This window comes from Epinephelus fuscoguttatus, linkage group LG6 (assembly GCF_011397635.1).
Source record: "Epinephelus fuscoguttatus linkage group LG6, E.fuscoguttatus.final_Chr_v1".
Taxonomy (NCBI): domain Eukaryota; kingdom Metazoa; phylum Chordata; class Actinopteri; order Perciformes; family Serranidae; genus Epinephelus; species Epinephelus fuscoguttatus.
In genome coordinates, this window is record NC_064757.1 from 25,373,246 (window position 1) to 25,389,927 (window position 16,682).

The following is a 16,682-nucleotide window of genomic DNA, read 5'->3' on the forward strand; positions in this document are numbered from 1 at the left end:
GTTAAGATTGACCAATCTACGGGAATTGGACTTAGCGAAGGGTCAATTGAAATCTGTCTCAGAGTACATTTTATGATAAAGAATTGAAATTTTGTCCATGACTGTTTTAATTCCATGAAAAATATCATTTGAATGCAACTTAACCTTGTAAATGTGAACTGATCAGGGACACAGACTGGGGGATTGTGGGTATAACAAGTGCAGTGACCACAGTGTAGAGAGCATGACCATTCATGACAAACCATGACAAAATGTTGTTTAATTATCAGGCTGTTTGCTTCGCATTTATTGCAGAGTCTAGTTTCTGACAGGCAGCTGTCACAGTGTATCAATTACAAATACATTATATATTTCTCGTTCATAAAAATTAAAAATAAAATGTTGGCAGAGTTTTGCAAATCAAATCTAATGCTGTTTAACTTTCTTAATGCAGTACTGTTTCATCGTGATTGCAAGAATAGAATGAAAAGGTATACTTTCAAACTCGCTGACAATCAGCTTTTTATCATATTAACAAATAACAAATCTTTGTTGGGACTGTAAATTACTCATTTTGATCTTCAGGGGATTATTATGGGGGATATTAAGGCTTGAGTAGTATGGGATGAGCACACTCAGCCGTGGTGGTCCCTGCTCGCTCGTCCCGTCTCAGCTTCACTCAGGTCCTTTGCAGAAATTTGGATTCTCTGACTTCACCAGCTGACAAAATTGGCAGAAACCTTCAGACACTCATGTTGACATCACAGACGCTACACCAACATTTTCCTACAGTTTATGCTTAACAGCTATTTACCTAACACGTTTCAATAGTCAGTGTGTTCTACATTTTGTACGGTGGACAGTCACTCATGTCACTCGCACTACACGGTCACATGGTGTCTTTAATTGGCTGCACCTCATTCAGACTTGACACACTTGGTGACAATACCATGACGACCACTGTCTTTCTTTCACTCTCCTCAAAGTAAATTCAAAATATAAACTCATGTAAGAATTGACAATTTATTATTTGTTCTGAGCTCAAACTTTAAAAACAGGGTGAAGCTCTCATGAGCAAACCATCTTATTCAAACACTGGCGTCACTTTTGGGGGTGGTAACAACAATTAAGTTTAATAGTAAGTTTGGTGTTTTTTAACCCAGAGACTCATTTCCCATGTTTTTGTGACTAATGAGAACAATTCAGGGCAATTATGCACTGTCAAATTAGTCCACTAAAGTGCTTATTTTTGCCACTTACAAACTCAGCTTGTTATTCTAAGTGTCTGACAGCGTCATAGAGAGGACCTTTTTGTTTGAAAAGTAAAATCATTTTTTTGTTTAACCACAAACAGCCTCGAAATCACCATTGCTAAATCCACTAGACACCATTTAAACAGTCATTTTTATCATCATTCAAAGTCAAGATAAACAAAATAAAACTCACAAAAGCTGCCTTGAACCTGAACCTGTCAGTGGCAAAAACAAGCTACTTTAGTGGACGTACACTGAAGGTGTGAATGTGCCCTTAGTGTGTGCATTGCAGGCTGTTTTGTGGCTGCTCTCGCTCAATACTGGACCAATTAAAATAAAAAAAATATTGTTATTCCCTTTTATCACTTAGACACAAAAACATGGCAAAATAAGATCCAGGTTTAAAAATACCAAACTTGCCCTTCAAGCAAGAATAATTCACAATAGATGGAACATTCGCAGAATGTCCCTTTAAAGAAGTAAAGCTTAGGCATGGGAATAATGAATTGACAGGCTTAATTGACATTGCACTGCAAATGCTTAAATAACAGAGGTGATCTATTTTGGTGTGGAAAAAAAAATCCCCTTGAAGGCTGATGTTCCCAGGGCTGTGTCACACAGATTCTCCTGTTTTTTGGCTGCTTCACCGTGTCAGCATCAGACTTTAATGTGACTAGTATCTGAGAGTACAAATAAAGGAGCCTGTAGACTAAAAGAAGAGCGTATAAAGACATACTCAGTGTGTGCAGATGACGTATTCACCCCTCAGCCCTAGCAACCCTTAAAAAACTGACATCAACCAGACTTTAAAAAAAAAAAAAAAGTAGTCTACAGACTGATAATACGTCACGAACAAGAATGCCACAACCACAAAAACAACAGAAATCCTCTAGGGCCAAAACCAAAATCCTCTACAAAGAAGTTTATCTCTGCTAGCTGCTCTAGGTCAGGTTCATGAAAAACATGATGACTCTTGATCCCTTGGATCACTTGGTTCTTCCAGCAATCAAATAAGGATTTACAGTAGAAAAAAAAAATAAAGATATGATTGGAATCATCCCATGAAAAAGTCCTTCAAAGACCCTCATTACCCATAACACTAAGCTTTTTCTCTCGTCTCAAAGAGTACTTGTGCTTTGTTATATCCTCTGGGTGTTTTTTCTGTTGCCATGTATTGAAACTGTTTTTCAGAACAATTCATCAAGTTGTTAACATTAAAATAAAATGTACATCTTGACAGGTTAAAGTTCGTTTTTAAACTTTGCACAGAGGAGCCACTTTAATCCTCTTGTGACTCAGAGAAACATAGGTGTTAGTCTTTCCCACTTTGAGTTCATAACATTTCAGCTCTGACTTGATAGACCAAAATTTAATTGTTTTAGTCAGTTTCAAGATGACAAATCGACTGGTCGAGGTGTTCGCTCCGGACTTTCACGCACTGAGGCTGTTTTCTAGTTGGAGCAGGTATTGATGTTCTTGCCATCAGCAGCATCCTCCACCAGTGCTAGGTGATAATCAGTAGAGAGTGTGAAGTGGGACACGCAGCCCACCAAGCCTCCAACGTACTGTCTGTTTGTGTGAAGAGCTATCTCTTTCATGCCACCTTTAGGGAGTGAACAGAAAATGTAAAATTATTGTTTGATCTACAGTAGATGGGCATCACTTTGTGAGACTGAGTTGTGAGTATCACCTACCAACATATAAGGGTCCGTTGATGTTGAGTTGTCTCATCTTTCCAGGTGACCTGCCTGTTTTTGCTCCATAGTCATCAACTGTCAGCTTCCCTGACTGGCCATCCCTGAAGAGATAAGTGGCAATGGAACATGTATTAGTAAAGCTAAGTGACTAAAGCTCAGGTAGGCAGTTTTACTTTGACATCATTGGGTAAAAATCCCATAATAACCTCTGGGGAGAACATTAGACTGGCTCTGTTTTCAGGCTTTGGAAAATTAACCCTGTGATGGAGACTTTGGCCAATCAGAGGCCATTTCAGGGAGAGGGCGTTCCTATTGGCTGTTCTAGAAACGCAGATGTGCATTCTCATCCCTTCAAATGGTGACATCCTGATTCAATGGCTGAAAATCCTGCAGAGAGAGTTGCATCTACAGCATTAGCAACAACTGCCTACACTGCAAAGCAACCCCTAAAAGGAAGATGGATATATCAAAATGAGAGTCTAAAATAGAGTCTGACACTTGCTAACCAGCGTTAGCAAGAGCCTCAAATCACAGTGTGTTCTATGCCTCACTACCTCGCTGGAAGGAGAGCTGGCAGTTGCCCTGGAGAGACCCTTCAGTCAGCAGCTGAAGCAACTCCAGTTTAGCCAGCACAAACCTCAGTGCCCGGGGACCCAACTGCAAACCTTCTGTTGCTGCCATTACATAGGTTAGACCCAGCTCTGCTGCTGGCTACCAGCCCACTGTGACACCCAGGGCTAAGGTTTGCAATGGCTGAATTAAACTTTCTACATCCCAAGTGGACAAATACACCAACTGGTGCAGCTTTAATGTCTGTTGTAAAGTTGTAAAGTGAACACAAAACATAGATTTCTTAATACAGTGACATTCTAAGAGCTTACCTCACAGCTTTGACTCTGTGCCACTTTCCGTCAGTAAAGGTCCCGTTGACGGCAATGCTAGCCGCACCACTGCCTAGGTTATAACTAGAATGACAAAGGAACACACAGAAGGAGATTAGTTGGTGACAAAGGGTGCAGTGGGTTCACATGTGTGTGGTTCTGCCCAGATAAATCCTGGTTCTTTTCCAGGTCAGGGTCCTGCCTCAGTCTTCAGGTCTTTTTTTAGCTCTGCCTCGACTGGGTGCTTAGCTCTCCCTGCCCTTTGGTGGGATCAGCGTCTGTCTCCATCGTCTTCATCCTCTTCCTACACTAAACTTTCTTCTCTTGCTGAAATCTTCCCTTTTCTCTCTTGCCAGTGCTTTGTCAAAAAGACAGGCAAGTGCAACCGTGCAGCAAGAAATATTTCTTTTATAACCCAGAAATTTCAGTAAGGACATGCGCTTGCATAACTGTTTTAGTAGTTTTAATACAAACACATAAACAAATACCTGAAGATTAGCACACCATCCTGAAGCCCCATAGACAGGAAGTCACTGTTGGGTCTCATTGGACTGTCTCCCCGCCACAATAACAGGCCATCCTTGGCTGTGCTCTTAAAACGCATGAAAAGGTTTGTCCTGGACCCAGAAACCCTGAAGAAAAAAAGGCAAATTTACTTGTAAGCACAACTAAAACAAGATCTTTTGCATTTGTAGGAACAAACATTAATACAACATAAAAAAAAGGAAAAACCTTTCACAGCCACTCATTTCACTACCAACCTTTTCAAGATATCCCTGTTGTCATACGTCAGGTAACTTCGGCCAATGAACTGTGGGATCTCAATGGCTTCAGTCACAGCTGGGCAGAGAAAACACTGTATTTACTTCATATCAACACAAGGTGGCAGCACCAGCATGTATCTACTGACTCAGGCAACACTAAAAGACTAAAAATGATTCTATAAGAAAGACATGTATGAGGGCAAATAAGTATTTTTAAATGTTATTTTAGGTTAAGATTATGACAATGAGCATCTTGTTAATTTCTGCTTTTTAAATTCACAGAAGAAAACTTACTGTTCAAACAGTAATTCCCACACTCTGTTCAGTGAAAGCATTAAAAACAGAGAAGGCATAGATAGGCTTAAGGGATTATGTTGTCCAATATATCATTTTATATGACATTACATGATTACAGAAGACACATTTAATCCCTGAGAAGAGGAAAGATCATACCACATGATTAAAGCCATACATCACACACAAACAAAACCAAATAGTGTGCCATCTAAATGTAGAAGTTCAAAAAAAAAAAAGACAGACGTGCCAAAACCAGATACATATTTATTCCTAGTACTCAAAAGCACATGACAACAGCCTGAAGACATATCTTTCAATGAGCAGTGTGTAAACCACACATTGCTTTCAGTGATATGTATCAGCCGACATCTTCTTATGTCTGATGCTCTCTAATCACAACACACCAAACCGTCAAAGGACACTTGTTCTTCTACACTTAATCGGTGTAGTGTCCCATCCACCTTTGGGATGTGCTGTTGATTGTTTAAACTCAAGGACCACACTAAACACTCAACATGCACCCATTTTATAACTGTACTAGTCACAGTATGTATGTAAGTAAAACATGAGCCAGTTCTGTGAAAAGATAGAAATGCTTAAGCAGCTGACCTTTCTGGCAGTGCCTCCCGTCGTACCCTAGAGGGCAGTCACATTCGTAACTGTCCCACTTTGGCCGGCAGGTCCCTCCATTGGCACAGGGACTTTCCACACATGGGTGCACTGAATTTGCTACATTAACTCCACCAGCGGAGCCAGTTGTTATCGGTATGGTGCGGTCATTGAGTATTAACTGCGGGGGTTAAAGACAGACAAGAGACGAGGAAGAGGGGGAGAGAACGAGGATTTCAACTTGACATTTGTTATTGTTTTTTTTGCGGTAAAGATGATGAATGTATTTGTTTTATTTTGCAACAGCACCTCATGCTATGACCTAAATATGATTATTTTATTGTCTGCTACTTACCTTTGTGATTGATTTGAAATGAATATCATTATAACTGTATCACCAAATTTAAAAAAAAAAAAAAAGTCTAAGTACAGGTGTTACAGGTGTGGATATGGTAATACCTTCTGAATGATTCCAGTGAAGGGCTTTTTTACACCTGCTGTCCTCTTGGTTTTATCGTATTCTGGTACTCCGCCAATATAAAGAGGTGAACTGCAGTTGATTTGAGTGAAAGCTCCCTGAAGGTTAAATCAGAGTGACAGGTGTTATTATCTTGTCTATTCATAAATTGATTTAGCTTAGCCATACAAATGCATATGTTCACAAAGATCAACATTGTATATGTTTTCTTTATCAAGTTCTTAGTGGAGGGCGGCACGGTGGTGTGGTGGTTAGCACTGTCGCCTCACAGCAAGAGGGTTGCCAGTTCGATCCCGGGTGTGAGAGCCCTTCTCTGTAGAGTTTGCATGTTCTCCCCGTGTCAGCGTGGGTTCTCTCCGGGCACTCCGGCTTTCTCCCACAGTCCAAAGACATGGAGATTGGGGACTAGGTTAATTGATAACTCTAAATTGTCCGTAGGTGTGAATGTGACTGTGAATGGTTGTCTGTCTCTATGTGTCAGCCCTGCGATAGTCTGGCGACCTGTCCAGGGTGTACCCTGCCTCTCGCCCAATGTCAGCTGGGATAGGCTCCAGCCCCCCCGTGACCCTCAAGAGGATGAAGCGGTTAGAAGATGAATGAATGAATGAAGTTCTTAGTGGAAAAGTGCCATTTAGAAATTTTGTCCGGTAAAGCACAGAATTTTATCATGCTGAAATTTGGCAGCATCTTCTTGTCCTGTTCAAGATGTTTGTTTAGATCTTACAAATGCACTTGGAATGGAATAGTAAAAGATGATGTTAAAATGCTACTACAGTAATTTTGGAGTAAAACATCGAGCCAACTAAAGAGACCCAGCACTGAGCTTACACTTGTATTGCACCTTTCTAATCTTCTAACCACTCAAAGCGCTTTTACAACATGCCATATTAAACCATTCACACGCTGGTGGCCAAGGCTGCCATACAAGGTGCCACCTGCACCTGCTACTCCACTTAAACATTCACACGCATCCACACTGATGGCACAGCTCACAGGAGTTCAGTATCTTGCCCAAGGACACTTTGACATGTGGATTGGAGAAGCCGGAGATCAAACCACCATCTTCCAATTAGTGGAGGAACCACTTTACCTCCTGGGCCACAGCCATAGGTAGTGTCTGATGACATCATATCATGAGAGGACTGCATGCTGCAGCTGAATTTGGGCTGTTTTTTTCATTGTTATTGTTATAACACTGGGAGCAGTAATGTTTAACATGTAAATGTCAAGACCTATAAACAGACTGCAATCAGGCCGTGCTGCTTGGTTCATGAAAATAGGGGTTGCGGTGTCCCTTTTGTGCACACCAAAGACTCTGTGCACACAAGAGGACACCACTTTGTACCAAAACACCTGAAAGTGGGGGGACAAAATGTCTCATTGTGCCCCATATATCCTCGCCAGTGGCTTTAGGGTGGGTACATGGTGGAGGTAAGTGTTACTGACACATTCATCCATCCATCCATCCATCCATCCATCCATTTTCATATGTTTGTTCGGGGCCGGGTCGTGGGGGCAGTAGGCTAAGCAAAGCACCCCAGACATCCCTCTCTCCAGCAACGTTTTCCAGCTCCTCCAGTGGGACCCCAAGGTATTCCCAGGCCAGATGAGATATGTAATCCCTCCAGCGAGTTCTGGGTTTACCCCGGGGCCTCCTACCAGCGGGACATGCCCTCTAATGGGAGGCAACCAGGAGGCCTCCTGATCAGATGCCCGAACCACCTCAACTGACCCCTTTCAATGCAAAGAAGCAGCGGCTCTACTCTGAGCTCCTTACCCTATCTCTAACGCTGAGCCCAGCCACCCAACAGAGAAAACTCATTTCAGCCGCTTGTATCCACAACCTCATTCTTTCAGTCACTACTCAGAGCTCATGACCATAGGTGAGGGTTGGAACATAGATGGACTAGTAAATTGAAAGCTTGGCAGAAAATAATAGTGTGCAAAGATTCTCTTGCTGAGTTTGTTGTGATATTTTTCTGCCCTCTTGTGGTCAGAAACAACATAACACAGGGTTACACAGCGCAGAAAATACCTCAGCGATTCCTTCCATTGGCCTCTGGCTGTCCACCTGAAGGATACCACTCTTTGCTGTGCGAGACATCCTCAGCTCATGCCATGTGTCCATACTGATCTGCTCCTCACTCCTGTAACACAGACGGTCACACACAATAAAGGCCATCTAGTGAAATACAATAGCAAGAAGAAGGTGAAGGAGACAGAGAACAGAATGAGAGTATCTATTTATACCTTATTGTGGCTCCTCCAGAGCCGCAATCAAATCTGAACTCTACATAACCATCCACCAGGTTGATAGCCAGGAAGTCTCCGCTGCCTGCGTCATCGCTGTACAGCAGTGTCCCGTCGGGCATTGACGGCCGAAACGTCAGCTCAAACTCCATGAAGGACAGATAACTCTGAGAGGACTGAGGCCATGGGATGACAGCGTATGAAAACACTGTCTCATTAAAGAGAGGTGAGGACAGTGAGAAAGCTGAAGAATTAGGGAGAAGATATGAAAAGAGAAGAGTAGATGGGAGAATAGAAGAAGAATTTGGGCCGAGGGGGACAAAGAGGCATGAGCATTAAGATGATTAGAGAGAAGAGGAGGAGGAAGAAGAAGAAGTTGATGAGAACAGAACAGAACAGAACAGAAGAAAAATCGTCCTGCCTCTATATAAGACATAATAATCCTCATCTCCACCAATTTTCCTTTATATTGCACTCAACTGGTCGGTAATTACGTTGAAAGGTTTGTATGACAATCTATGACAGCCATCAGGTAAGAATAAACCGCAATGGGATTTGACATTGTACTTTAACACTGGTATGAAACTCGGCCTCTTGTAAGCAGGACAAATAAGAGTTCTTTATGTAGGTGCAAGACAAAGGAAAATAGAGTCGACTCACTCTCTTCACAAAGTGCTCCCCTGAAGCCCAGCGGGCACAGGCAGATGTAGCCATCAGCACGGTTCGCAAAGCAGACTCCACCGTTGGCACAGCTGACCAGGTCACACACGCTGTCGCTGCATTCACCTGGTGGCAGGAAGTTACGAGGTGATTAAGACTTCTTTACACATTCAGATTAATAATACAAAATATAGCCAACGAATACATTTTGATATATTAGTAGATGAAATGAAGCTTTGTGTTAGTTTATGCAGGACATGGAAGTCATACGCCCCAGCTAACAGCCAGCTGATATGATCATTGCTCAGACACCAATCACAGCACATTCTCACGACAAGGCAGTCCATTTAAATATGGCCTCCTACTCACGGATCCCTGCTACACCAATGCTGTCACACACTGCTGCAACTGCTTCCTTCACCCCAGCCTCCACCCTCCAAATTCAGAGTCCTAACATGTCTCAAAGGTCAAACCATTATTTTATGTCTTGCTTTGGGCCCACTCTTGCATGCCCTTGGGGATTTTCTGCATTGCACTCCCTGTTTTGGTTTAGCATGGACAGGTCTCCAGACTATCACAGGGCTGACACATAGAGACAGACAACCATTCACACTCACATTCACACCTATGGACAATTTAGAGTCACCAATTAACCTGCATGTCTTTGGACTGTGGGAGGAAGCTGGAGTACCTGGAGAAAACCCACGCTGACACGGGGAGAACATGCAAACTCCACACAGAGGGGCTCCCCCACAGCCGTGTTTGAACTCTTACCCATGCATACGAACATGGAGATTGGGGAAACTGGTGCAGCAGATGGTGAGGTGGTGAATTGAAACCACATTACAGAAATTAAATGTGAAAGGAATCATTATATGTTATATATATATGTAATAACGTCTCTCACACATTTCATTTTGCCTCATATCACGTTACTTATAGATCCACCTTATCGTTTTATTTATGCTTGTGCCAATGAGCCATAACTGTGCTGTCAGGTGCACAAAGCACACTAGAGACATTGCGGTGGCTGCCACACACTTGTCTTTCTCCAGTCACCTCATGTTCATCTTCACCTCCTGCACATGTACACTGTGTAAATCAGTAAAGACCTGGAAATAAAGCCAGCTCCTGCTCTCACACAATTATTAATTTCCATATCCTCAATTTGTGTCCTAATCAAAACGCAGGCCAAGATTGCCATGACAAAGGTATATGAATAAATAAATGAATTGTGTTCACTTATTAAACTTTCATCTTCAAATGATTTCCCAGTGTTGAGGATACCACTGATTGTCACGATCATTTTGGCACGATGTGAAGCAATCAGTCTAAACACTGTAAACATATAAACACTGAGGCGACACTCTGTTGTTGATGTGTCCCATTCATCAGCAGGTTCATTTCTATGCATCAGTGCCTATGTTGTGCTTTGCACTGACCATTTATGGTTGAATGTGGGCGTACAGAGGGCCTGATGGGAGGCTGATCGATGTGCTGATGATTCCAAGCTGATTTGGGATTTATAAAAGGAAATTGCACTCTGGCAGGCATACGCATGGTTTTTTAAATTAAAATATTTTTTCACGCATGCCAGTTTCAGCTTTTGTTGACATACTCACTTTTACTACATACATACACACACACTTTATTTTAAAGTATTTCAGGCACCGAGCTTTTATTTTTAAGTGTTGTTTCGTGCTGTACACTGAGTGACCACTGCCCTAAATCCTACACACTGGACCTATAAGTATATTTGGTGCTATTTTTTTCCTACTTTGACTTAAGTAACATTTTCAGTGCTGGACTTTACTTATAGCAGAATATTTCTAGAGTGTGGTATTGCTACTCTTACTTAAGTAAAATGTCTGAACACTTCAGCCACCATCTTTTTTTTTTTTTGCTGCAGCTAATAATAGCTTAGGCTCTTCCTGCATTTAGACAATTATGTTCTGCAAAATCCTCTGTGAGAGATGATTTACCTGCCTCCTGCTTCAGTGATAGATTGTCAGAGACCTAACAGCTAAGAAGGTTATTTTTTCTGATCATGACAGAAAAATGATCTTAAGTTGTGACTGATTATGATCCCCAGACTTTTTCTCTTCTTATATTAACACGTTTGCTGGTCTTTTTATATTTGTTTGTTTTAGGTTGCTGTCAGGTGCTTTAATGAAGGGATGAATGCTGTCATAACATATCACACTTTGCTGCCAATTCTTTGATAAAATGAAATGACAATGTGGCACCAAACTGTACACGCATGTCTAACTGCAATAAATACCGCCTGGCGGCACAGTGTTGCAGTGGTTAGCATTGTAGCCTCACAGCAAGAGACAACAATGCTGGTTCGAATCCAGGGTGGGGGGTTCGAATCCTGGGGTGGGGCAGTCCCTCTGTGTGGAGTTTGCATATGTTCTCTGGGTTTCTCCGGGTACTCCAGCTTCCTCCCACAGTCCAAAAATACGCAGGTTAATTGGTGACTCATCCGTAGGTGTGAATGTGAGCGTGAATGGTTGTCTGTCTCTATGTGTCAGCCCTGTGATAGTCTGGTGACCTGTCCATGCTAAACCAAAACAGGGAGTGCAATGCAGAAAATCCCCAAGGGCATACAAGAGTGGACCCAAAGCAAGACATAAAATAATACATAAAACACACACACACACACACACACACACACACACACACACACACACATATATATGCTTCCTTACCTATATCAGCTCCACTCAGAGCTTTGCCCAGAGGCCAGGGTCTGATGTCTGTTGCCTTGTTGTTGATGTTCAGACTCTGAATGCAGCCAACAAAGCCACGATTTGTTCCTGTCGCCCTAACCAGCCAGTAAGTACTCGGGGATCCACCCACATACAGCGGGGAGCGGAAAGTTATCTTAGTGTACTGGCCCTGAAAGTGCAAAGAGTGAGGAGAACAGAATGTGCTTGATCCTTTATTACAGCGAGGACACTTAGAGGCTGCTCCACTGCTGCAATAGAGTGAAAGGCAATGTTGTCTGCAATGTCTCATACACAATTCATCCAAAACCAAACTGTTAACGTTAACACCACAAAAAGCTTTTCCATTTGAAAAGTGTACTGTGTTTTTGACAAAATAAATGTACACATAAAAACCCTCAGCTACATGTCTTAATGCTAATGCCTATACAAGCCTTTATCTTACCACCTGCGTGTGTTATTGTTACCTGTGAGCGTCCAGATATGGGGGTGTCATTGTCCATACGCAGCCAGCCGCTCATGCCGTCTCTAAAGACAGTGACCGTGTGCCACTGACCGACCACAATACGACTGTCACTGACTATTTGAGCTGCTCCTGTACCGCAGTTAAACCTGAAGGGAAAACATAAATCCAGCTGTGATAAATGCTAACATGAAAAGATGATCCAAAAGCATTCGCATCCTTTAACAGTGCTTCTTTAATTTCCCCGTCTTCTTATATTGCTTTACATTTAGAAATGTTTTCATCAAAATTTTACATATCTGCTTGTTTTAACACCCCACTAAAGATATATTGTGCTTATAATGAGTGAACTATTCAAGACAAGACATATGACCATCATTTTACAGGAAAACTTCACCCACAAAATTATCATTTGTTTATCAGTTACTCACCCCATGTAATATTGAATTCATTAAGAAAACTTTGTATTTCAACCGTGAACGAATAATCCAAAAATGGAGAAAATGAAGAATGAATTGCAGTAAAATGGAATCTTTGTTGAACAACAGCTATGTGAAAACATTTCTGAAAAAATCCAGTCGTACATTCAGTACTTCCCAAAAACATGAATTTTCATTTGAATCTTACTATTTAAAACACTTCGGCATGATTAGTTTCACGCATGGACAGATGGGACACCTAGACCTATTTTAAAATACTTCTTATTGTTTTTAAATGTTTTAATGGTTTAGCTCCTTCCTGTTGCTGACATACTCACCTGTTATCACCTTCCTATTTCCAAATGTAGGTCACTTCACCTTTTGTCATGTCCTGCTTGTTTTTATGTATGTAATACTTTATTATCTTGTATGGTATTTTATGTTCATCATGTATGATGTATTTTAAGCACATTGAGTTTACGCTTGTCGTAAAATAAAGTTGACTTATAGGCAAATGTGCAATTAAAGAAGCAGTCCCCTCTTATTCTAGCCTGGAAATCCAGACTCATATCTAGAAAGATTTTTAGTCTGGCCCTCACCGATACACTCTTTCTACCCAACGGGCGGCACTAACTGAGGCATTTCAAATGCCACTGCACGCAATTGGATAGCACGATGGCCAATCATAGCAAAAAATATGATATATTATGCTTTTGCCGTATCCCGTCAGTAAAACAGCAAAAACGTCCTTCTTCTAGGACAGTCTTCTGTTCCTCTCTCAAGGAAAAAGATTAGTGTAGTTGGCTTAGCGTTTCTTCCAAAGCTAAATTGAATGGACGCGGTCCTTCGGCAGCTGCCATCTTGGCTGTATACTTTTCGACTCCTACAGCGCAGCACCGTCGTCATCATGTTACGCCCGCCCAGAGCCCGCCTCTGTCAGATAGACTGATCTGATTGGTCCGATTGGCAATTCAGCTGGCTCTGCTCATTGGAGCCAGATTCCCGTACAGTGGAAATTTGAATTTACTAGGGGCAGGGCATCTGGATTTCCAGGTTACTCTTACTCCAATTCATCAAGAATTTTCTCAGTTTTTGGATACTTGTTCACTGTGGAGGCATGAGAGAAAACCAAAGTTTTCTTTCCATATTCAATGTCACACGGGGGGAATTATTCATATATAAATGGTCATTTTGTGGATTAAATATTCCTTTAAAATGTAGTTTCTTGGGGTGCTCATTAGCTCCTCTGGTAGAGCAGGTGCCCCATGTACAAAGGGCTTATCCTTACCGCAGGTTGATTCCAACCTACTGCCCTGTGCTGCATGTCATCCCCCTTCTCTTTCACACCAGCAACTGTCCTATTGATTAAATGCAAAAAGCCCTAAGAAATATCTTTCAAAAAATTAATAAATAAATATGTTTTCTATATGCTGCTTTAATTCAGCAACCAGATCTCTAAGAATCTAAACCCAGTAGTGAGTCACTGTTTTCCTCACCTGTAGTGCAGCTTGCCTCGCACCAGAGCCAGAGAGGTAAAGTCTCCACGGCCGTGTTCATTTTCTCCGCAGTATAGCAACAAGCCATCCTCAGAGTCTGCCTGTACCACAGAGAAACTGTTTCAAAGCCCTTTTCTACCTTTTAAAAGACAAAATCAATTGGGGAAAAAACACGTGGTAGCTTACCTTGAACTCCAAAGTGATCTGAAAGGTCTGATAAGAGTTCTTCAAGGGTTCAAAGGTCATGTGAGAGTAACCAAAGAACCTGGGAAAGTTCACTGATACCACTGAAGAAGAACAACGAATAAAGTTATAATAAATGTATCTAAAAGTTGGAAGTGTAACACAATTGAAAGCTCTCCCATCACCATATAAAAGCTTGTGCCCAACTACATTTCTCTCACCCTCAGAGCACGTGTCCCCTCTTCGTCCGAGGTTGCAGTGGCAGCGTGAGCCTCCACCTTCATAATCACTGAGACAGAAGCTGTCCGGGGGGCACACAGTGTCATCGCATGTCAGGTCATACACGCGAGGTACCTCACCTTTCCAGGGCGACATGGTTGGAGTAGTAGTGGTGGTGGGCAAAGTGATGCTAAGATGGATCAGAAGAAGAAGAAAGACAAGCACATTTAGTTTTGTTTACAGTGCACAGTCAGCGGTTCAGTTAATAACTGTTTCATTTTCAAATGCAGTCTTGTAACATATTTATCTGTTCAGCCCTCAGGTTTATGTAAAAGTGATACCGTTTTTCCTTTTTATCTTAGGGTAAGAATCAAACAGCAAAAGCAAAAATGTTCACTCAAATGCAATACAGTGGCAGTTTTGCGGCTAATGGCATGCTGTACATCACAACAAGAATGACAGCTTAAATTGATGTGACATTTCACTGCTCCAGTCTCCGTCTATTATCAAATAATTAAGTGAAAGAGCATGAAAAAAAGAAATTGTAGGTGGCTTTTAAGAGAAAGCAGAAAGGCGGGATGGAGAAACAGCAAATCTAGAAATCAAAGAGCAAGAGGAACTGCAATAAGAATCGTTAATTTATTGATATTAAAGAAACCTTTCTTGATACCCTTGTTTGTTTCTCTTTCCATAGGGAAACATCTGTTAATGTTCAGCTTTGCCTCCTCCAACTGCTGGTAAACATAGTGACATCTTATTAATGCAATACTAATCTATTTAAACAGATATCTGCTCATGTATGCAGAATCTGTAGGCAATAGGACAAGATTTTAGTAGCAGAAGTGTTCTGGTTTCCGTTTGTAGTCTGTTATAGTTTTAGCAACATTGATCAGTCACATAGAGTGGCTGACCAAGTCTCCGTGTGGAAGTGGGGACGCATTTGTTGAAATGCAATCTCAGAACCCATTAGCTATCGTCTGATATCTGTTCATAGAGATGTGCCAAAATGACCTGCCCACAGAAAAGGAAGTCTTAGTCCAGACATCTACTAGCTACACCTAAACCTTTCAAATACTCGCTATTGTCTTCAGAGGCTTCTCAGACTGATAGCTGATTGGGTCAGAGATTGATCCAAAGCGGACTCCTTCAGTAAACTGGGTATCAAAGTAACTTGAGGTTTTTAAGGTCCATCTCACCTGGTAGTGGTCAGTGGGGCAGTAGTCGTGGCGTCAGTCGTAGTACTGGGCTCTGAGGTGGTTGGGAAAACCAGATCTGAGAAATCTGGGAAGATGAATGAAGTGGTGGAGGAAGCTGGAGGGGTGGTAACGTTAGGAGGAGCAAAGGTGTTCATACGATAAACAACGTTCCGACCAGATGGCGGATCAGGGCGTGAACGGAGCTGGGACTTCCTGTTGTCCTGGTTGATACCTGGGAATGGCTTCAACTGGAAAGAGGAAGGTGATTTATGATTAAATACACCTAGAATGTGTCACAGTATCCCTGTCCAGCTGTGGTATGTGATAACCCACCTCCTCAATAAAGATATCGTAATCGGAGTCATCAATGTCGAAGCCATCTTCATCTTTGAACTTTGAGTCTGTGAAGTAACGCCCGTAATCACCACTGCCAACTTCTGATGGACCTGTTCGGATCATCAATACAGAGACATGATGTTTAGTACATGCTTTAAAAAGGTTTTATTCCTTAATGACAGTTGATTAAAAAAAGACAATGACAGTGGATTGAAGGGTCAAACAAAGTTGGCTGGATGATGAAATACAAGTCAGCTGATGACGATGACAATGAAAATGCCCCTGACAACAAACAACAGTGGTGTCCAATTCATGTGAAAGCTGCACAGATGGAGAGATTGAGAATGACGTCTGGGCCTTATGACTGTTTTCCTATGATGAATGATCATAGGCTGGGGAACGTGACATTTCACTGATGATCACAAGACAAAGACATTAAATTGTAGTAACAGCTTCGGCCCTGTGGGTCTACCTGTTCGCCTGTACCCAGACCGCTCCACCACGTACTGAAACGTGTCTCCTCGATACAGAACGGCAGCTCATAACGTACAGAGACAAAGCCAGACAGTGAATACTTTTTAGTAAGCTTCTGTAACTGCAGCTGCAAAAAGATTATTTCTCCAACCTCTTAGTTGAGTGCAGCTAGAATGGTTTTGATTAAGACAAACAAAAGACAAAAGAGTATGTGTTATTCTCTGCTCCTAAGACCTTGCATACATGTGTATTACATAGTTGGTACATCATATATATAGACCCTTATGTCTCACTTGTAT

At 41.8% G+C, this 16,682-nt stretch overlaps 1 protein-coding gene across 1 annotated transcript in view; it reads right to left on the reverse strand.

Annotated features, from left to right (window-relative positions):
• Nucleotides 1-303: 303 nt before the first annotated feature.
• The window catches only part of LOC125890177 (pikachurin), a 39,164-nt gene continuing 22,785 nt past the window's right edge, over nucleotides 304-16,682 (reverse strand). The window contains exons 8-24 of the mRNA XM_049578681.1: nucleotides 15,907-16,019; nucleotides 15,574-15,821; nucleotides 14,380-14,567; nucleotides 14,162-14,262; nucleotides 13,976-14,076; nucleotides 12,065-12,209; nucleotides 11,580-11,769; nucleotides 8,869-8,994; nucleotides 8,209-8,452; nucleotides 7,994-8,105; nucleotides 5,940-6,056; nucleotides 5,481-5,661; nucleotides 4,572-4,650; nucleotides 4,299-4,442; nucleotides 3,811-3,894; nucleotides 2,927-3,030; nucleotides 304-2,835 (exon numbers count right to left, since the gene is read on the reverse strand). Of these exons, the coding sequence (XP_049434638.1) occupies nucleotides 2,684-2,835; nucleotides 2,927-3,030; nucleotides 3,811-3,894; nucleotides 4,299-4,442; nucleotides 4,572-4,650; nucleotides 5,481-5,661; nucleotides 5,940-6,056; nucleotides 7,994-8,105; nucleotides 8,209-8,452; nucleotides 8,869-8,994; nucleotides 11,580-11,769; nucleotides 12,065-12,209; nucleotides 13,976-14,076; nucleotides 14,162-14,262; nucleotides 14,380-14,567; nucleotides 15,574-15,821; nucleotides 15,907-16,019 (2,429 nt within the window). The 3' untranslated portion in view covers nucleotides 304-2,683. The remainder of the gene's footprint in view (nucleotides 2,836-2,926; nucleotides 3,031-3,810; nucleotides 3,895-4,298; nucleotides 4,443-4,571; nucleotides 4,651-5,480; nucleotides 5,662-5,939; nucleotides 6,057-7,993; nucleotides 8,106-8,208; nucleotides 8,453-8,868; nucleotides 8,995-11,579; nucleotides 11,770-12,064; nucleotides 12,210-13,975; nucleotides 14,077-14,161; nucleotides 14,263-14,379; nucleotides 14,568-15,573; nucleotides 15,822-15,906; nucleotides 16,020-16,682) is intronic.